The 21,581-nt window shown below is 31.9% G+C and overlaps 4 protein-coding genes across 6 annotated transcripts; 1 reads left to right on the forward strand and 3 right to left on the reverse strand.

Annotated features, from left to right (window-relative positions):
* The first annotated feature begins 3,070 nt into the window (after positions 1 to 3,070).
* Positions 3,071 to 6,991, forward strand: LOC105768341 (uncharacterized). 3 transcript variants are annotated; one of them, XM_012588221.2, is made up of 5 exons: positions 3,071 to 3,247; positions 3,861 to 4,133; positions 5,455 to 5,699; positions 6,253 to 6,668; positions 6,740 to 6,991. In XM_012588221.2, the coding sequence occupies exons 2-4, from the start codon at positions 3,896 to 3,898 to the stop codon at positions 6,628 to 6,630; spliced, it is 861 nt and encodes a 286-aa protein (XP_012443675.1). In that variant the 5' UTR covers positions 3,071 to 3,247; positions 3,861 to 3,895; the 3' UTR covers positions 6,631 to 6,668; positions 6,740 to 6,991. The 3 variants fall into 3 exon arrangements, with proteins under 3 accessions (XP_012443675.1, XP_012443676.1, XP_052487615.1); XM_012588222.2 differs by having other exon boundaries at positions 6,772 to 6,991; XM_052631655.1 differs by having other exon boundaries at positions 3,072 to 3,247; positions 6,253 to 6,991.
* Positions 6,992 to 7,630: 639 nt separating this feature from the next.
* Positions 7,631 to 12,370, reverse strand: LOC105768339 (E3 ubiquitin-protein ligase RHF2A). The gene is made up of 9 exons (XM_012588220.2): positions 12,140 to 12,370; positions 11,575 to 11,706; positions 11,447 to 11,493; positions 9,947 to 10,009; positions 9,730 to 9,838; positions 9,221 to 9,615; positions 9,016 to 9,117; positions 8,561 to 8,916; positions 7,631 to 8,013 (listed from the first exon to the last, which is right to left on the reverse strand). The coding sequence occupies exons 1-8, from the start codon at positions 12,143 to 12,145 to the stop codon at positions 8,607 to 8,609; spliced, it is 1,164 nt and encodes a 387-aa protein (XP_012443674.1). The 5' UTR covers positions 12,146 to 12,370; the 3' UTR covers positions 7,631 to 8,013; positions 8,561 to 8,606.
* A 3,018-nt stretch (positions 12,371 to 15,388) lies between these two features.
* On the reverse strand, positions 15,389 to 16,264 carry LOC105768342 (uncharacterized). Its single transcript, XM_012588223.2, has one exon. The coding sequence runs from the start codon at positions 15,993 to 15,995 to the stop codon at positions 15,507 to 15,509; it is 489 nt and encodes a 162-aa protein (XP_012443677.1). The 5' UTR covers positions 15,996 to 16,264; the 3' UTR covers positions 15,389 to 15,506.
* A 1,556-nt stretch (positions 16,265 to 17,820) lies between these two features.
* On the reverse strand, positions 17,821 to 20,708 carry LOC105766763 (outer envelope protein 61). Its single transcript, XM_052631486.1, is given in 10 exon segments — positions 17,821 to 18,376; positions 18,660 to 18,800; positions 18,906 to 18,987; positions 18,989 to 19,271; positions 19,274 to 19,422; positions 19,826 to 19,905; positions 19,908 to 20,026; positions 20,160 to 20,209; positions 20,472 to 20,542; positions 20,676 to 20,708. Coding segments are annotated over 10 exon segments (1,308 nt in total). The 3' UTR covers positions 17,821 to 18,076.
* Between the last annotated feature and the right edge of the window lie 873 nt (positions 20,709 to 21,581).

A 21,581-nucleotide genomic window follows, 5' to 3' on the forward strand; every position in this document is an offset into this window, starting at 1 on the left:
CTTTATTAGTAATTTATAAAAATACAATCAAATCAAAATGGTCATATATAAAATTGTATAAAATTAAAATTTATGTATGGGTTGCAGGGTCTTGACTTTCCTAAAATGAAAATTTTTTATTGAGGCTTTTAAAATTTTAAATTAGTATATGTAAAATTGTGCTTTGGTCTTCCTAAAATGATAAAGATTTATTTTAATTCTTTACAAATTATAAAGATATTGACTACTGAAATTGTGAAATTATATTTTTATTATCGTAAAATTACAATTTAATTTCTATCTAGCTAAAATTTTCTTCTGAACTTTATGGTATTGTAAATTGATCAAATTTCATTGATGTTTATCTCCAAAAAAAGAATATTTTTTTATATTTGTAAATTATTCACTTATTTGTTCTGAGATCGTTACTATGAATCTGTTATGCTTAAAATACATTAGTAATTTCCTTTACAATTTGAAAATGAACTTGCTATGTGAGAAATTCAATACAATAAAATATAAAGTAGCAATAATAATATTTTAATTTTTTACCTCTTATAAATAATATATGTTTACATATTTAAGCACTTTTACCCATGAAAAATTAGTCATTAAAATGGTCTGTAAGTAAAAAAATTACAAACTGTCATTTTTTCTTAATCATAGGAGTGTTTAAATGTCAAGCGCCCATTTTTAAATTCTACCACTATTGACGCATGCGTTTCTTTACCGGTTAAAATTTTGTCAATAATTCTTTGTAGATAATTTTTTTTGGTAAACTCTTTACTTGTTGACCCACCTTTTAGGGCTCTTTTATCTTGGTCACTTAAAATGAAATTTTTGTAATTTTGTCACTTAACTTTTAAGGCGTTTTCATTTTTGTCACTTAATCGTAAAATTTCTAATAGTGATTGACTGTACGTATCATTTCACTTTCATTTTAGTCACCCAACCTCTAGGTTGTTTTTATTTTGGTCACCCTAAAATATGTCATTTTTTAAGTACTGAATGATTGAGGTAAAAAAATTTAAGGATCAAAGTGAAAAACAGTAGAAACTAAAATAGAGTATTAAAATTTGTCAATTTGTACTTTTTTATCACATTGTTGAATTTTTAAATTTCTTTTTTTCAATATTGAAATTTTAAATTTAAAAACATAAAATTAATTAAATAAATTGTTGAAATTTTTATCCCTTGATAATGTTAATCGATTTGTTATTGTAATATTAAAATTAATTAAATTAATCTCCTAAATTTTATTTTATGGTTCCATATTTTTCTTAATGAAATTAATTTGATAACTCATATTTAATAATTGTCTGTGAAAATTTAACTTTTATTATTAAATAATATCAAGTCTTCCATACTAAGCTAAAAAAAATTCAAATAATTAAATTAATTGCTTATTCTTTATTTGAGTAAAGAATATATGAAAATTTTTGGGTTTTGTTCGCATGGAGTGTAAAATTAATTAATTGTAGGGATTTTCTATGTTTTTAGCTTAGAATGAAAGACTCACGATCATATAATGAAAAAATTGGATTTAATGTATAATTATTAAAGATGATTTATTTGAGTTGATTTTAATTTGGAAATATAAAATAAATTTTTAAGATTTAAAAGTTAATTAATTTAGTTAATCTCAACATTACATAAACAAATCGGTTGATACTATCAATGGATAAAAATTTCAATAACATGTTTAATTGATTTTGATGTTTTGAAATTTAAAATTTCAATATTGAAAAATAATTATAACTTTTGCTAAGGGGGTATACAAGTACAAATTGACAAATTTTAAAGCATTATTTTAGTTTCTACATTTTTTTCAATTTAATCCTTAATGTGTTTTACCCTATCAATATTATAAAAAATGATTTTTTTTGGGCGGCCAAAATGGAAGCAACCCAAAAGTTGGGTGACCAAAATGAAAGTATGAACATGATGTGACGTGTACAAGTTAATTGCCGTTAGAGATTTAACGGTTGAGTGACTAAAATGAAAGCGCTCTAAAACTTGAGTGACGAAATTGAAAGATTTCATTTTAGGGAACCAAAATAAAAACGTCTTAAAAATTAGGTGACCAACTAAGTAGTTTACCCTAATTTTTTATACAAAGTAGAGTTTTTTAATACCACACAAGTAGAATTAAGAGATTGACAAATATTTTGTTTAAAATTAAAAAAAAAGTATAAAAAAATATGGCAACATCTTGATATTAATTGTGGAGTTACCATCAATATATCAAATGATAATATTAATTTTTATAATTATTTAATATATAATCATGTGTTTTTAAATTATATTTAAAAATAATTAAAACACGCGACTTACCTATGAAATTATAAATTAATATAAACTATCTATCAAATACTTATTTAATTATTTTTTAGTTATTTATAGTGTGATTAACATTTTCAGTTTTTTTTTCAAACGTGGGGATTAAGCATCACCCGAAATCCGAACCTTGGCAGCGCCGGGAAGTGTGAGTAATTAAGCATCAGTGCATCACCCTATTTTCAGGAATTAAATATTTACTGTTTTATTTATGTTTACAGTAACAAATATAAAATACTAAAATATGAATTACAATTAAAGTAAAAAAAAATTAAAGCTAATATAATAAAAAGGCAAAAATAAATACAAAAAAAATCACTCAAAATATAATATAAAATCATACATTAATATATAATAACTATTGTAATTATATTTGTTTAATTATTGAGGAAATTAAAATGTATTTGAGTGTACTCGAATTAATTATAGTATTGATATTAATTAAATTAAAACTTAATTAATTATTTTAATTATCTTTTATGTGTATAGTTATTTTATAGTTAAAAATGTTTTTTTTAAGAATTGAAAATGTTAGAGAAAATTTCATATATATTGGTGTGCAACTGTGCATTTATTGGGCACGAGGATACTATTAATTTTCATATTTTATTTTATTTATTTATATTTTTATGTGGTTTTACTGTTTTCGTGTCTACCCTCCCGTGGTTCCATATTTTATGTTATTTTGATTATTAAATATTGGTTTAAAATATTAAAAACGACATTCAACCGTGAATTCAAATCATAATTTTTAAGTATGATTTAATAATGGAAATTTAAGTTTGTAAACTCAATTTTTATAATTGCAGAACCACAGTCATCTCTCATCGCCAAACAAGCCTCGTCTTTCTCTTCCTTCTATTTTATCCCTTTCCCTCTCTCCTCCTTCCTATTGCCTCCAAGTTTCCGACAGAGCAGGAAATCAAATAAGGTAATTTTTGAAACCCTAAACTTGAACTTTTTGAGATTTTGAGTTATCTGCATCTGCACCATCACTCTTCAGTATTTGATTTTTTCTGTTTTCGATACTACTACTGCTTGTTTCCCTGTCCCATCTTAATACTCTCTCTGTTTACTTTGTGGAGAAGAGAAATGCTTTTAAAAGCTATCGATTTAGCGAAAATAGCAGACCGCTATGGCCGCTATTTTCCGTTACACAGCTATTTGTGGCCGTGATCTGCTGCTATCAATGTGAAATTTATTCACACAGCTGTTGAGGTCTTAAGCGGTGGTGGAAGGCGCCACCGCTATTTGAAACCCGCCTTGTATCATTGCTTTGTTGTGGGAAGTGGGAACTTAAATTTTGTATTGGGTGCTCACGGATTTCAGTATGAAGTTTCAATCTTTGGGTAGTTAGCTGAAATCTGAAGAAAGGTCTTGCTTATTAGTAAAGATCTGTATTTATGGATGTGTGGATAGTGAACCCTTTCTACTTGAAACTTAGCCCCTCCTCATGCAACAACTTATTACTGTTTTATATCCTTTTCTTGTGAACTAATGTGGCATGAGATTTTGATTGTGGTTGCTGCTGTTATGCTTGTTAGGATCAACATTTGAAGCTTGTTTCAAAGCAACACTGATGAGACGACAGGGACAATATGCAGACTCTGGTGGCAATGCATATGTATCTGCACAGATGCAGCATATGCCTGCACAAAGGATGGAGATCAAGTCTGGTCACTTTCAAGGACAACTAGAAGCATTTACTCCTGAAAGGGATCAACCATATCGAACTCCAAAATCAGATGGCCAGTGGAGGTGGGAAAGAGATGGATCAAAAGTGTCAAACCAAATGACACCGAAAATGTTCAATGAAGGCAAGATTGTCTTTCGGACACTCTTCCTCTCTCTACATGTATTTGTCTTAACTAGATGTCCTTGCATTATTTTGTATGTCCATTCTGTTTGTTGTCTATAAAAAAGTAGAAAGAAAAGATGTAGAGAACCCATCATCAAGCCTAAATTATAGATAAGGACATTCCAGTTGTACTACCAATATTGGATGTGTGTCATCATGGCATTTGCTTAATGTCTTGTAAGGGATGCTTTCTAAATCAGAACTGAAACAAATCTAGAATGTCTTTTTTCTTTGTGTTTACTCCAAAACTGAGTGGCTTCTCCAAATCTTCTTTGCAATCTGGTTTATGGCCTGTTAACCATACATAAAATGAAATGTTATGGTATTGACTTCATGCTCTCCTAGTGGTAAAACGAAAGATAATATATCCCTGAAGGTGTAAAACACTTATGTTTAGATAGATAAATGTTTGTACTGTTCCTTATAAGTCCTTTACTTTCTGGCTTGTGCATGTTCTTTTAAGAAAGACCTTTCTCATCCTGCAACAATAATTGACATTTATTTGGAAGTGCCACCGACTGCAGAACCTGATGTGAAATTTGTTCTTTTAGAGCCTGTGGCAGGCCAAGTCATGTTACCTTTTAGAGTGTTGGTATTTGCTATTTCTGATTCATTGACTGGTTTCCCATAGTGAGTTGTAATTCTAATCTTTATTTCTGTTCTTCGTACTCAGTTTTTGCTCCTAAAGCATAGTCTATTTAATTTTAATAATTCTTCTAGGTGAGAGAACAGAAAGTTATAATTAAAGATATGGAGTTTTTTTTATGTTGCCTTGACTCTTCATTTTTCATGTAGTAGTGGTGTCCGATGCATATCCAAACATAGGTTTGAGGATATAATCCTCCTAAGACCCTCCAAATACTTGGAAATCGTGGAAAAATCCGTGTTAGACGTATGCCAGTGTTTGACACTCATGCCTAAGTTCAAGTAACTTATAAGTGCAACTCAGTTTGGCTGATAATTGAATGTCTTGAGGCACTTCCTTTTCGCACAAATTCTGTGTTTGATTGGGGTTATTCTAGTACTCTTCTCCATTATCTTTGTAGTTATACTCTTAAAGAAGTGGGAAAATGACACAAGATTGAACACCTTTGCTTAATTAATACTTGGGCTTATTTGAGATGGCTTTATTATAATGTTAAGATTAACTGTGAATTGCCTCGCTTTATTATGACATGTTTGATTTCTTTTCTTTTTATACTTAATAATAAGCTTTTAATTTCACACTTAAAATTTGTATTGGACCACTGTTCTTATTAGAGCTGTTTAATGTGGCATAGGCCAAGGGACTGATGGATCAAGAACTTATTTCCAGGGCCAGAGGCCAGATCCCAACCTATCTTTAGAAAAACAAAATGCTGATATCAGATCTCGACCCCATGATGAAAATATGGAAGTTGGCTATGAGCACAATCTTTTGCCACCAACTTTGGAAGGTCTTGAGAAGAAATTCCATGATGACATAATGAAGCTTGCTAAAGAACAGAACGATGCTGAAGATGCCGAAAATAGTAGACATAGAGAGGTTAGTATATAGAGAGAGGTCATTTTGCTTCATATTCTCAATGTTAGCCTCTTATGTATCATTGTGTTATTTGCAAAACAAATTTATAGCAACAAGGGAACCTTTTCCATTCCAAGTTTGCCTGATTTCGAGTCGGTATTTTCTCCTATGCTTGGCAGTTGCAGGTATTAGAATATGAATTTTTGATGGTCTGTACTTGCTGTTATTCAGGAATGTAGTTTATATGTACCAACCTGTCATTTATAGTTGCCAGTTTCCACCTTTGTCTAAAGGATTGGCTTTATATAATAGGGTATATTTAAGAAGGGCTGTTCTTCATGTATTCTCTAGTCTCTTGCATTTGCTTCCAATCTATGTTGGCAAGGCAACTCATCGAAAGTAAATGATTGTGTGCAACACCTTAGTAAGCTTAATTATTTGAATGAAGTAAACTGGCATGTGCATTCTTCTCATATGTCCTTTCCTCTTCTGAGATATCCCTTGGTTAACCTTGTTTTCAACAATGTTGCACAAGTTTTGCATAGTGATAACAGTTCTGTTTTTAAATTTTCAGAAAATAAATGCAATCAATGCTCAGTATCAGGAACAGCTAACAGCACTTAGAGCACGGCATGCCAATCGCAGAGATGAGTTCCTACGTAAGGAATCTCTTGTACGCCAACAACAATACCAGCAGGCAATGATGGACTATTATCCTCATAGCAACATGGCTCCAGCTGATAGCTTGCCAACCGGTAATAATCCTCATGGTTACGGTAGTGTTGCGGGTTCCGCTGCTGTTGGAGATGGACATCGAGGGTATAATTCTGATAACTTTGACTCCTACAGAGAGAGGCCTCGATATCTTGGGGCTGCTAGAGATCAGGGGTTTGAACCTAGAGGTTCATACCAGGGGGGGCGTGCCTATGACAACAGTTCACGTTATAACTGAATTTGCTTAGTTTAACTTCCCTTAGCCACATCCTCCAGGTACAGTTCTGATATTTACCCCATGGATTCTGGCATGCTATATCCTGAAGTTTACGTTATATTTTCTGCAGTTCTCCCATCTGTTGGTTTCTTCTTTCTGCAGTTTTTACAGTTTTTATGTAACTGATTCTCCATTTGGATGACTGGCGAGGGTCACCTTGTCATTCGTTCGTAAATGGAGCATAAATGGGTAGTCAGAGTTGAAATCTTGGTTTCCCGAAGTTGAGAATGAATGTCGAATGTGCGACTGACATGGGTATGATCAAAATGTTTTAGTTTTATACATTTGAAGATAATATTATATGCATACCTCTGCTTGAATACGTTGGAGACAAATCTGAAAAAAAGCATATCAAACACCAAATTGGTTGAAACTTCAATTCCTTATCCAATTCGTGCGATATATTGAACCGATTTAGATAAAGAAACTAGGTTGAATGGTATTAGTCTTTATACTTTGTGAATGAAAGTTGAGGATTTAACTGTCCTTTAATTTGAACAATTTTAGTCTTATTACTTTTTGAATTTTGAAATTTTAGTCTTGATCATACAATAGTAATTAACTTTGTTTGGTTAAACAATTACTAATCATGTACTATGTATACAGTTATAAATTTAGTTCAAATTCTTCAATGGTTCCTTCTAAATTTTTGTATTTTTAAAATTTGAAATTTTAATTTTGACACAAATTTCAATATTGAATTTGTGATGATATGTTTGTTGAATTATATTTTAAAATAACAGAGCTTAATTTTAATTTTAATATTTATTGTTTGGTGACCATTGTAAATTTAAAATTTGAAATAACTAAATTAAAGCATAAGGATTAAATTTAAAATTTTTGTAAAGTACAAGGATTAATGGCAGTATTTAACAAATAATTTTGGTTTGATTGTAGGTCCCGGTTTTCAACATAAACCAAATGAACCGCCCTGTCCCCGTCCCCCGAAAAGAAAAAAACATTAACCAAAAGAACATTTATTTCTATTGAAGTTCATTAAGACTCAGTAGCATTTATGTATTAGTAAGTTGTAGCGTAGTACAAAATTATGTTGAAAACCTGAATAACAAAGTTCCTGAAATAATTATTAAGCGGGAACATAAAATTCGTGTGTTTTGAAATGTGTATGATCCACTTGATCTTGAAGCTTATCAAGCTAGAACTTTTCACATCTTCAACGCTCTGAGAGCCGATAAATTATATAATCATAACTAAAGTGAAGATTATTAAACTAATTTACATAATATGTTCCTGCCCTGCTCGTCCCTAGTTCCGAATATCTTTTATTCTGCAGCAGTTCTCAATCACCTGGTCCCTTCAAATGTATGCCAAACATCCATATATCTGGAAATAGAACATTTGATTCCCAATCAGAAGAAGACATGCCCATTAAGGAAGGACGACATTTCAAAGATAATGCGAGGCAAAAGAACAACGATATTAAGAACAGTGTGGCAATAACTTGGTGGTGAAAAATCTAAGTGTAGAGCATCCTATGTTATTTGAATTCAGGTGTGTGCAAAATACATATTTCTATGATCCACGCCCACAAATATATTAGACATAAATACTTCAATAAAAAAAGAAGAGTCGGAACAACATTCAGAATCCCAAACTTGCGTATCTGCAATCTTATATCAACTACGTAGACATTAACTGCTAAAATAAATTAGTATGCTAATATATTTAAATGTTTAGCCAATTCAACTCGACTCTTGGGAGTTTATGTTTGCAATTAAGAGAATTCAAGACTGAATTATGATGGGGCACTCAGACATCTAAAATGTTAAGCACTAGAGATCGAGTGAAATATATACATGTAATATAAGTGTAACTTAGGAAGAATGAATTATGAGATAATCAAGCAATATTTCAACACCTCAAAGCTTACCTTTGCTGCTAAAGCATTTTCGGTGATGCAGTTACAGAGATGATACTTATTTGGGAGCAGAACTTGTAGCACATGAAGCTTGTGCACTGGTTTCAATTGAGGGAGTTCCTCCACCAGCATCAGAAATCTGGTGATTATTTGATTCTAGATTAGAGCCGTCTTCCGAACTGTTTGATACAGTAGCCGTGCTTGTTCTATCATCTCTGGTTTCTAAACGCTCCATCATACGCGAGACTGTTGCAATGCCAGCATTAACCTCTCTCCTAACTTGAGAACCAAGATCTGACATGGAAGTGTCGCGAGAGAAAAACCTCTCTTTCCACCCCCTTGTACTCTTTGAAATTGACTCCTTGTATCTAAAAAGATCCATAAATCAAAATATAATAGCAAATTTATAATATATCATGTAAAAGAATCATTGAAATACAAACCCAAATAAGATCTCAAAATGTTACCTCATTGAAGCAGCATTAAACTTTGATTTTAATGATTCTGAAAACGACTGGAATTCTGAAGGTCCTGCTCTATCTTGACTATTAGGAGATTGATTGGGAGACCTCCAGCAAGGGAACAATATATAGGATATTATTGCGATTGACATAAAGCAAGGCAGAAAAGAGTGTTCTAGTAAGGACAATTGAGTTAGAGAACAGCAAGTACCTATTGTTCAAGGAATTCCCCTGATTGTCGACCAAAAGAACACTGGAGCCAGATGCCAAGGTGGACTGTTGATCAGCTTCAGCAGAAGGTATAGGAGTAATTGATGGTGAGCATTCTTCCCCCACAGTTCTCACAGGAGAGGATGGAGTGTTGATGGTGATTGCAGGGGCTGGCGAACCTTCTCTCTGAGTTGGTGATGATGAAGAGAAAGGGCCAGTAGAGAGAGCATTTGGATTAGCTGAAAATACCAAGAACTGGGGCCGAGCTTGACCAGATGACCCATTCCTCGGACCTTCCCTCCTTGCAATATGACGCACTCGCCCCATCGCAGCAGCAGCAGCCAAGTGCTGGATTATGCGGTCCTCAAGCTCGGTTTCATTTGCCCCCACAGGCAGCTGTATTGAAAGCAAACCATAAGAGTATGTGGCTCTTTGGGCTATTTAGGTTCAAGTTGATGATCATAAAAATGAGGATGATACGCATCTAACTTGAAGACGAGAAATACATACATGTTGTAGGTCAAATTCCCCCAAAGTCGGATGATGGAATATGGTTGCATTTCTAGATGGATTGAACCTAAAACTCCTTTCATGTTCAACAGCCTCAAGCAACTCCTGGCTGCCAAAGCAAGAGATTAGCATGTCTAATACACATATAGGCTAGAAGAATCTAGAACAAGTAAATAAAGAAATTTACAAAAGGAAATAAACATTAAACAAGCACCACCTAGTTGGATCTTTCAGGCTAATTGGCTGCCAACACATGGGGCATTGAGAACTCCTTTGACACCTGCATGATTAAAATAGTTAAATGACAAATTAAGATAAATTATCTTTTTCTGTTTTTTTCCCTTTATGATAAGAATGAAGGCATTTCGTATCTCATGTAATGCAATGAACTTGATAGACATGGCTCAGAAATTAATGACAAATTCTTTTATCAAGTGAAATGATTGCAAATAAAGGGGGGCACGAAGTTGTCAATGATATTCTTCGACAGATTCTACTAAAGCATCCCACCTAATGGAACCCAGACTTCAAATGTGAAGCTTTCCTTTTAACAATCTATGTTAGAATTATAGATAGCTGTTCTAGACTAGTTCTGAAATGGAATGGCAGTATAAAAGCTGTCATTTTAAACTGGAGATTTCACGTGCATGTGACATCCAAAACAATCCTCTCTAATACTGCCTATCATTCCAATATTCTATAATTTTTCAAGTATTAGAATAAACAAAGTTTCAGAAATATTCATCTCTGCAAACCCCAGTGAGAAAACCTCCATTAACACAATATACAACTAATGTACCACTAAACACCTCTATTTCATCATCACACTCAAATTTCTGTTCCTTAATAAGATCCTTTGATAGTGGTAACAGAAGAGGTGAGAGAAGCAGTTTCAACAAATAACAATAGCTGGCATCTACAAAAAATTTATACACTCTCAGCAAGTACTCAAGCTTCACTGAACCCACAGTACTGACATCTACAAAAATAATAGGTTACTCTCAAGTAATTTTTGCTTTCTTGGACAAGCAAAGGGACACATCAGGCATAATCAACAATATTAAAGGATATTATCTCTTTTATGGTGATCAAAAAATGAAATCGACAATGTGCTTACATACTTAAAAGTCCTTAATGCTTCTTTCGACACATCAATGCACTAGACCTAGCCAACTAGAATGCAAATTTATTTTACTTTAGCATCATAATTGGATTATCTAATCTTGTTATTACAAACCTTCCTGCTTTTATGACACTAAATAACTTGCAATGCAGAACATAAAAACTATGTTACATAGATTCAAGGGAGAGTGTTGGATATGGATATATTTTCAACATGCCATGCTCAATCTTTTTCTATTTTTCTTTTCCATATATTTGGAGGATGATGCCCCCATATCAATGTCCAAATATGTGCCAGATACAGATACCTTAGGGAAAATGAAGAGTTCGATTAACATAACATAAATCAAAAAAGAACTTGCAATGCATAACAATATGTAAATATAAAAACCATAATGCAAGAGTGTCAACTAAATTAACCCTTTCCCAATTTTACTGGAGAATTAGAGAGTTCTACAAACCTAAGTCATTTCCAGACTGTTTTATAAAGTAAGCAGATACTGCATTCAAAATCAAAACTAAATCATCGAGCCATTACTAATTATATGTGCTGATTCAACATGAACTTATAAAATAGATAAGATATTCCCACTACCATTCAAGAACGCACTGCAGATGAAACTCGTGCTTGCAGCTAGTCACCTGTAAGTGACACAACAAACAAGGATCAAAAGATTGCCCATCCACGTATCGAAGCCAAAATAAATTTCGGGGCATACATACAGTGAATGGATTGCTTTCACAAAATGCTTCAAGGCATATGCTACAGGCATCATCACAAGCATCCTGGATTCCACCTTCCACAAATGCCGCAGCAGAGGTTAAATGCGCCTCAGACTTGGTATCTTCCATGCCCTACAAATGCCAAACACCAAAGCATATATTTTCAATCTCAATTTCAATTTTTTTTTTTTAAAAAACGAAACTAACGCAAGTCTTAGGTACAAAAGTTGAACCAAACCCACGCTGACCAACAAATAATTTCCACAACTTGATAACCATCAAAATAGTCCACATATGATCAACAGCAAGGATATAGACGCCACATAGATCAGATGTAAATGCCAGTTATTATAACATAAGATCAACAATATTAAGTCCTAGAAACTTCTAGGAAAGAAAACTACTAAAACAGAACCTCCAAAATTCAGAATAGATAAAAAAAAAATCCATACAAAATCAACTTTTTTCCAAAAAATCTTAAACTTTAACTCCAATTTCTCACGAACGAAACACTTCCAGAAGAAGCCGGAAACAAAATGAAAGGAACACTCAGAATTTACTTTACCTCCATTTTTGAGAGTTCAAAAGAAAATCACTTGATTATAAACCAAGTAGATCGATTGATAAAACAGGAGTTCTGAAAAAATAAGTTTGCTTTTCTCTGTTTGTAGATTGGGCAAAACGCAATACTTTGAACTTGGGGTTTTGTTGTTGTTCTTCAAGAAAGGATCAGTGGAAGTAAGGAAAGACTTTTATTATAGTGTGAAAGTGAAGACTGAAGAGAGTGGAGTAAGAGAAGACTTTGGGCTAGGCAAAAGCAAACAAATTGCCTAAAGCTGGGTCCTCTGGAGTCTGTGGTTTCGCCACGCGGCATCATCACCGTACTATCTTTGAGATTTTGACGCTTCTTTTCGTTCTTTAATCATTCTGTCACTCCCACCTAATTAAATTTAGGTTAACTAAAACTTTTTTAATTGATAAAAAAGAAGACGATACTAGTAATTCGTGGAGGTATTGTAAATTAATTTGGTATCGTTTGCTTTGAGAGAAAATATTTATATTTATCCATCTATATTTATCTGTTAATTGATAAATTATAAAAAAAATATTACTTTTACAAAATCATAAATATTATTTTAAAAATATTTTTGTTATTTTATATTTTATATTAAAAGTTTATAAAATGTACATATTTTATTCAACATACTAATAGGAGAGCTAGAAATTCAATTAGTGGATTATTAATTATGAACTCAACTCGATACAATGTTTATTTAATGATCCAATCACAGGTTAAATTCTTATTTCGAGAGGTGAATTAAAAATAAATATTACAAACATCACAAATTAAGGCCAAAATTACTAAAAGATTTTTAGGGATGATTTGAATCTCAATTCAAAATGGCATCTTGTCATTGGTAAAAGTGCAGTAGTCTCAAGCCTTAAACCAGAGGCTTCAAATTAGCGTATTACCCCCAATAACTATACATATTTAGTTGTCTCGAATAAATGTAGCAATATCAACTCTTGATATCAAAGAAAAAAAAGGCTACATCATAGTTAATATTTAAAGTGACTTTTAAGGGGTAGAGGGTTCCATTTCATAAATGGTTCGACGGTTGATCAGACTCAAGAAAGAAGGGTTGTTGTGAGAAATTTTTTTCCTTAAAAAATGGCAATGTTTGCATGCCTCTTGAATCTCCTAACAAATATAAACAATAAAATTGAGTCCAAATACGAAATACCTAAGACATTTTAGTCAATACCTCATTTGGTTTTTGTATCAATTTGTTACATAGTTTTTTTCACCCACATCGTAGGTGTGCTATACTTTAGTCGAGTTATATTTAATATTTTGATTAAATTGATATCACGATTTAACAGAATATCAATTTAGTTGAAAATGATATTTTTTAAAGTAATAAATATAATTATAAGTGTGTTTTTGAAATTTTATATTTAATAATCTAGATACTTCTAAAGGAGTTTGCTTTAAAGAATCTCGTATATTTTTAGAGGTACTTTAAAATTTTAGAATAATATTTTTCATTTAGATTTTAAATGTTATTTTAATAATCTTATATTAATCTTACCCTTAAACCAAATTAAAATTAAGATAATTTCAATATCATCTCTTAGTTAGATAATTTAAAATTCTTGGAAGAATTTTTCTTTAATATTAATTATACCCTTCAAAATTTAAAATTTTACCCTGAAATTCATCCCCATAATCAATGCATGCCATATAGTTATTTTTAAAGCTTATCTCTTTAATTAAAATATGCAATGTAATTATTCAGGATTGGGATTAAAAAATGCAACTCATCCCATTATTTGTCCAACGAAATTAATTTACTCATTATCGTTCTTTTTCTTTTAAATTTTTAACCAAATTAAAATTAATAACTAAATTGTTGTTTTGTGAAAGAAAAAATAACATATGTTGTATGCAACTTTTAAATATTTTATTTTAATCATAAGCCAAGTCTTAGTTCTATTAGTATCGATATTGTTACCAAGACAATAAGACGTGAATTTAAGTGTCTTGAAACATATTATCTTCTTATTTAAAAGTTGGAGAAGAACTATGGATAATTTTAAACATTATTTCAGAACAAACAAATATGACAAAAATATATAACGAGATTACTATTTAAAAATCATAAAATTCAAATTTGATTTTGTCATGTATTGACGAATATGAATTATATAAAATAATAATAATCAAGACAAAGTCATAATTGATCTATATTTAATATATGAACACATTTTCTTTATGATCTAATTTCACACAATAACACAACCTTAATATTTGACCATTGTATTACAGATTGTTCATTATATTATCTTGTTTTTAAATTAACTAATTATTATAAATGAATTTTACATGATTAATTATTTATTAGTTGAGACAAAATTAATAATTTGATTTTTATCACTATTTATAATCAAAGACAATTTATAAAATATATTTTTAAAATAAAATTATATTGAAATCTTACATTTTAACGCAAATTTACATAAAGCAAATGAATCAAATAATGTTATATTCCAATATAATCTTACATCATGTTAATAAAACAATATCATATAATATTTTTCTTTACCTCTCATGAACCGAAAGTAATCTAAGACACCCAATCATTTTTTCTCACTCAAAAAAAAAAAAATACATAATCTAGTATTCACGGTTCCTTAAATTTGATTGGAAAAAAAAATTCAACGGGGTTGTCAAGTTGGAGCAAGTTGAACTCATCATAAACCTAATCGATATAAATATTTAAACAAATTTTCAATTCACTTTAATTCAAGTTAAAAGCAAAAATAAAGCTTATAAATTCCACTCAACTATATCCCATATCTACAGTAGCTACTATAACAAATTGAACTCAATAGTCAATACAAACATGATATAATTAATAAATATGAAAATATTAGAATAAAATATTAATAAACATACACTATATTCCCATTTAAAGTTTTAGAATATTTAATATATATATATATATATATTTATATATTTGTGTTAATGACATAAAATAGACTTAACTGCACCAGACAATTCCAAATTATTGATAAACTTTTAAATTGGTGTGTAAACTTTAAAAATTTTAATGAATCCTAAAACTGAAGTATCATTAAAATCAGGTATTTTTATTAATATAATTGTCAATTTTGGTGTTAAATACCAATCTGGGTCTAAAGATTTAATTAGAGGAATACTTTAATTTAAGGATTCAATTGAAATTTTTAAAATTTAAGGATCAATGTAAAATTTAGTTCATAATTTGAAAGTGTCTGGTGCAACTAACCCTAACAAATAAATGCGCGTATACGCAATTTGCAATTTAATTAAATCACTAAAACAATTAGGGAAATAGGGAAAAAAATAAAATGAAAACCTTTTGATTTAATAAAATAGGAGTCCCGTTTTAGTTTGGTGTTTCTTCTCTTTGCGAAGGACTCCTCCAAAATCCAGCCCCACGAAAACGGTCCCACATTTTCTGTTCAAAGTCAACGGCTCTGGCGCAGGAATCATCATGATTATCAACGCCACAGTCACATGGCTCACCTTTCCCCATCATGTGGTCGAGTTCAGCTTCCAATTCCTCCCCTGTGGGCCTGCATTTAGTCGGGCCCAACAAATCTTGTTGATTCTTCTTCTTCTTCTTCATCAGATGTCGCTTCTTCCATCTCAAAACCTTCTTGCAAAGCCTAGCGGGAATCTTATAAAAGGCCAAAACAAGCAGCTCTATGATACTACATGGACAACAGCAACACACCGCCGTGCACTCCGCGGCGGTGACACCCATTACTTCCCCGCATTTCTTCCCTTTCTTGGCCATCTTCGAGTCCTTCGATATCGAAAGCGCTGCTGTCCTCCGTTTCACCGGCGGTGCTTTCGTCAAGAGACGAGTCATCGTTGACCAAAAGGTATGTAATTATCCCTATGTCCTTTTACTCAACCAAAAAGAACGAAGAGACAGAGAGACAAGCGTGAGTTTGAAAGACAAGAAACTATGCGAGAACCTAATTGTTGATTCATTTTGAAACGGGTTTCCAGATCAACGAAGAAAACACAGAGGAAAATCGCGGGGCATATGGGAGAGAAAAGGAAAATCCAACGAGAAAATTGAAGAGAATATTTTCTTTAAACAAAGCATACCGCTTAATTAAGCAAAGTGGACGTTTGATTTGATAGGAAACCCCTATATTTTTTTTTTTTGTTACAACGAAATTATTTTGTTTTTGACTATATTATTTCCGTTACTATAGCTATAGGTTTAACCATTATCTATGGCCAAAACAAAGTTTTACCATTATGAGTTAATAATGCAAATTTAATTTCCTTTAAATATACAATTGAAATTGAAATTGAAATTATAAGATAAAATGACAAATATTAATAATTTATTTTGAAAAATTTTCAAAAGTGTGCTTATTTTTAATTTAAAAATCAATATGTTAAATTCATTTTAACAGTATCAAAACTCAGAAGCTATTTTAACGTTTAAGGTTTTAATTTTGATAGTGTTAGTATTTATGTTTAGATATGAAATACATTCAACATATAATTTTTAAGGAAAATAACAAAATAAAAATATAGTCAAATTTAACAAAGATAGAACCCTTTCAGAATGATTTGCATATATACAATAAATTAGTAAAATCCACAATGCAAAATCATGAGAAAGAGAGATGAAAAGAATATTTCTTTCAGAGAAATTTGCATACAATAAACCACCGAGCGACATTATTATAATTTCTACGTATCCAATAAAACGACTAGTGCTTAAACTGTTCCTTAAGCATTAACCAACGTTCCTAACTTAGATACATCATCCAAAGGACGTATCAAAACATTCACAACCACTCAACAAAAATTTAATAAATGTATTAATATATTCAGTTTGTTCCATTTGAATGATTTTAGTTTTACTATAAAGTTAAATTTATTAAAATAAACCAACAATATAAAATTGAATGTTTTAACTTTAATGATTAAATATAACTCAAAAATAAAAATTAACAAAAATACAACTCTTTTTAATTATTATATATTTAATGAAAGATTTTAATGAAATTAAAATTCTTCCTTATAAATTGAATAATCTTACTAAAATAAATTTATAATGGAAATTAATATAATTATTTTTATTAACGTAAAAAAATTCACATTGATATATATGTTATTAACGTAAAATAATGGCAATTCATATATGTTATTATAGATAGACAGCAAATTGAAGGTTTTCGTATATTATAAGATCTCAATAAAAGATAGTCATTTTCCCCATTTACGTGAGAGCTAGAATTTTGAAGTTAGAAAATGTCTTCAAACCCGTCGTGCTAAAACTGGGATTTTTTTTTTCTTTCACCTGAAAGGCTGGAAAACCGAGTCCAAGGATTTTTTTTTTTAAAAGGGCTGATGGCATCCACGTGTTAGCTTCTGGGACGTCTAGAGGATGGACGGAATGAGTGTAGATTGGAGTAGTTTAGTTGTCATGTAATTTTCAATATTAATTATATTAATTTTCAGTCAAAAAAAAATTTCCCGGTTGACTTTTTATTTTCTTCATTATTGTGAATGCGTACCCTTTTCATATTCTCTTTAATATTGACTTTTTTTTAAAGAGAAAAAATGGGTAGGAGTGAAAAGGTGGAAAATAAATTTTGAATAGGAGAGAAGAAAATGAAAGAGACGCAAATGAATGACGAGAAGCCAATAGATATTCGTTAGCCGAACCCGAAAACAGAAGAATCAGAAGACATATGTCATCAGAATGCTGTATTGTTACAGAGAAAAACCTGAAACAGATAAGGATCAGAAATATGTCCTCAAATGCTGATATAGTGATATTTTTGCAGAGAAATGGAAGTCAGTTTGATATCAGGATCGTGCCTTTCAATCTCCTCTGAGAGAAACACTGACCATTCTTTCATCGATACAACACGGAATCCACTGAGCGTTCACATTTGAAAGAAATCTCGACCACCCCTTTCATCGATACAACACAAAACACCGTTTTTTAATCGTGAGAACGTGTTGCTCCAAATTACTGCCCTTACCACCTTGCAACCCGAGAAGCATGATATAGTTTCTAAAGTTGAACTTCCATGGCGATTCACGTTCAAAATGGAGATTGAGATAATTCAATCTACCGATAAAACCCAACCGGTGAAGAACCACTGCTAAGATGAGCATGCATAGTGCTAGGATCATACCGGATTTTCCAAGCAACCAGTTCTTTGCCTTCTTTGCACCTTCTACTCCTTTCTGGATCCTATCTGCCCAGCGCATCTGGAACAAGATGTTGAAGGGGGAATGTTATAATTTAGTGGCAAAAGCGGTTAACATTCTGATAAAGAAACGCCCACCACAACTGGCTCAATAAGAGACAACTTAGAGGAGGAGGATAAATGGTAAGGATGAAGTTGAAGCAATGTGTAGACAAAACCACACTATTCAACTATAATAATTTGAGATAAAGATTGAAACATTTATACTGATAAATGGTTTAACAATTATATAAACCATGTTCTAAATAGCCAAAAATTTTAAAACAGGGTATCGAAACAAGTACCTTTCTATCCAATTCCTCGGGTGATAAAGATGCCATAGCTTGTTGTGCTTTGGCATCTTCACGAGAAAGCTTCAATCCAAATTGTTCACCCATGTTTTCCATTATGTCTGGGCTCATGTTTTTCATCATTGATGCAAACATCTGCCAATTTATAACAAAACCTTAAAAGCCACGAACTTGGGGCAACTTAAGCTCTAATCATGAAGAGACACTTGCAATTGAGAAGGACAACATTCTTCGTCGTACCTGCCGCATCGCTGGATCTTTCATTTGGTTTCTCATCTGTTCCTGTAAATCAGCAGTTGATGTAGGCAAATTCGACTGAGAACATTGGATTCGGAAAACGACTAGAAGAACTGGTTTCACCAAAACCATTATTCCCATTGGAGACAGATGCCGTCTGAAATTCTGGATATTTTACCTCAGCATCTGAATCCAGTCTGCTACTCTTTACAGCTGTTGATGTGGAAATAGAGTCATTCCCTTCCAAAGAGGCTGCTGCTTCAAACATTTTCTGAAGCTCCTCTGGAGGCATCTTGGTCATCATATCAGTTGCAGATTTAAGCATGTCAGGTGTTACATTGGGATGAACTGATCCAGGTCCAAATCCAATTGAACCATTTTTTGTAGCTGTTCAGGTGACATTTTGCCGATCATATTTGTAGCAGTCTTAAACAAGTCTGGTGACACCTCTCCAACTTTACCGCTACTCAAAGCAGAAAGGGTATAAGGATCAGCATTAGAAATGAATTTCTGAAACGATCTGCTAATACAAGGGGAAACGGGAGAATTGTCAATTTTGGGACCTACTAAATTAATAATAGAGCACAAAAAATTGATTCAGCACAGACCAGAAACTTTTAGTTCTACAAGTTCTACTTCTAGCAACAGTAACCTTTTTAAGTTCATAATCTCATTATCCACCATGGACATGCATCAAAGCGAATTGTAATTATTTGCATACTATAAGGTGATAATATAAATTAATGCCGCTAAGATTTAAAGCTAAAACAACGAGAAATAAAGAGAGCAGAAACCGTAAATGATCTTCAAGTATCAAAGTTCACATCATTTTTTATATATTCGACAGCATAGATGACATAATATGGCATTACCAGATTAAGTAATTGACCACCAAACAAACAATTGTCAAAATGATAACAAACCGAAGGGCTTCTGGATCATTTTTTAGAGCCTCCAGGCACACAGAATTGGCTGTCAATGTCCCAAACGTTTTTCCCACTCTCATTCTTTAGATAATCCAGTACTTTCTCGTGGTTGTTTCGATGAATATTTGGTAAATGAAGTTTGGCGATTAGCTGAAGAGGTGCTTGCAGCTTCTTCAGTTATTTCTTCAATTGCCACACCTGTGAAATAACGAGCAAATAGAAGTGTAAGCATTAAAGACACAGACACAGACATACATATACATATACATATTATATATATGTGAGAGAGAATATCCATAAGAAAATGCAAAATATAGGATGTTAAATTTACCTTGAGGTGCCTGATGACTGCCTTCTCTAGCCAATCTTTCCTCAGCATCCCTACATTAACAATTGACATCACTAACTACCACGGCGCATTCAAACAAAAAGTGACTTATCAGCAATTTTATGAATAATGGTTAATAACTAAACTACATACCATAAAAGAAAAGAGAAAAATAAACGACAATTACAAAATGCACCTAACGTGTCCCAGCCAATAATAATCATGACATGTGTTGGTGCATAACTACTTCAAAGGTGAATGCACCTGACTACAACTTATCCCGTGTTTCCACAATCTTAACCAAATAAATCATACCTCAATACATCAGCAACTGTTTCATCACCAGGGTAAACTTCATGTGCCCTGCTCAAATCCGAGATGGCATCCTAATAAATTGCAGAAAGTTATAAATTATAAAGCAAACACATGTGCAGATTATTCCAGAATTTGAAAATGCATGCTTGACCTATATGCATATAAAACCCACTTCTAGTTGGCCCAGTTCTTTGTATGCTTGACCTCTTCGGTAAAGAGGTTTGACATTCTTTCCATCATCTGACAAAACCAGAAATAAAAATTGGTAAGTTCAGCTAGATAGAAGATGGAAGACGCAAACTATTATATACTAAATATACAAAGAACATCTATCTGTTTATTTAATTAGTAGCCTAGTCTAGTGACATTAAAGAGTGTTTTTTTTTTCATATTATATTGGGATGAGGATAATAACTTGAGAATATAATTTATGATAAAACCTATAGTACTGTACCATGAAAATAAAGGAAAAACTGGAATCTTCGTACCTCAGAGCCTTCTTTCATACATTCATCATATTGCCTTGTTTTCAAGTATCAGGACATCAGATTAAGAGAGCATGCCAATAAAAGTGTTCTTCCATGGGAGGAAGGAATTCCTTTAAGGTTTTTCTTTGCCTAATATTGTGGAAGAGGAAATGAAGATTTTAATTAATGACAATAAAATACAAATAAGCTGAGATAAATTTTAAGAAAAAAATGAAATATAAATCGCTGGCTTACAAGCAAATATTTCTCAGAGGCATCATCAAACCTCCCCTGCTTATGAAGCTCATTCCCCTAGAAAACATATAGATATACTCGCATGTCTGATGCTAGTTAATAAGAGAAAAGAGTAAATAAACCAGAAATATGACAGGGTGAACCATAAATTAAAGTTATAAGACATTGTTTCCGTTCTTCTGTTATTTGAAAATAATTCCATGGTGAAAAAGTCTTCTCAAGATTCAATGTGTAAAGTTAGTAATAATAATACCATTGGTTTTTGGAAACTGATTAACAGAACGAAAGCCATGCACTCAAGCAGCAATTGAGGAAATCATATTTTATTCGATCACAAGTTGCACCCCTAGCACTGAATTGCCTCCACATTTGAGTCATAATTGAATAG

Source organism: Gossypium raimondii, chromosome 5 (assembly GCF_025698545.1).
Source record: "Gossypium raimondii isolate GPD5lz chromosome 5, ASM2569854v1, whole genome shotgun sequence".
NCBI classification, from domain to species: domain Eukaryota; kingdom Viridiplantae; phylum Streptophyta; class Magnoliopsida; order Malvales; family Malvaceae; genus Gossypium; species Gossypium raimondii.

Coding starts and splice junctions, on each gene's coding strand:
- LOC105768341 (XM_012588221.2), top strand. CDS start 3,896: ATGAGACGACAGGGACAATATGCAGACTCTGGTGGCAATGCATATGTA. Junction 4,134..5,454: donor ACCGAAAATGTTCAATGAAG/GCAAGATTGTCT, acceptor AATGTGGCATAG/GCCAAGGGACTGATGGATCA. Junction 5,700..6,252: donor AAAATAGTAGACATAGAGAG/GTTAGTATATAG, acceptor TTAAATTTTCAG/AAAATAAATGCAATCAATGC.
- LOC105768339 (XM_012588220.2), bottom strand. Junction 9,839..9,946: donor AGCCTGAAAGATCCAACTAG/GTGGTGCTTGTT, acceptor TTGCTTTGGCAG/CCAGGAGTTGCTTGAGGCTG. Junction 9,616..9,729: donor GGGAATTTGACCTACAACAT/GTATGTATTTCT, acceptor CTTTCAATACAG/CTGCCTGTGGGGGCAAATGA.
- LOC105768342 (XM_012588223.2), bottom strand. CDS start 15,995: ATGACTCGTCTCTTGACGAAAGCACCGCCGGTGAAACGGAGGACAGCA.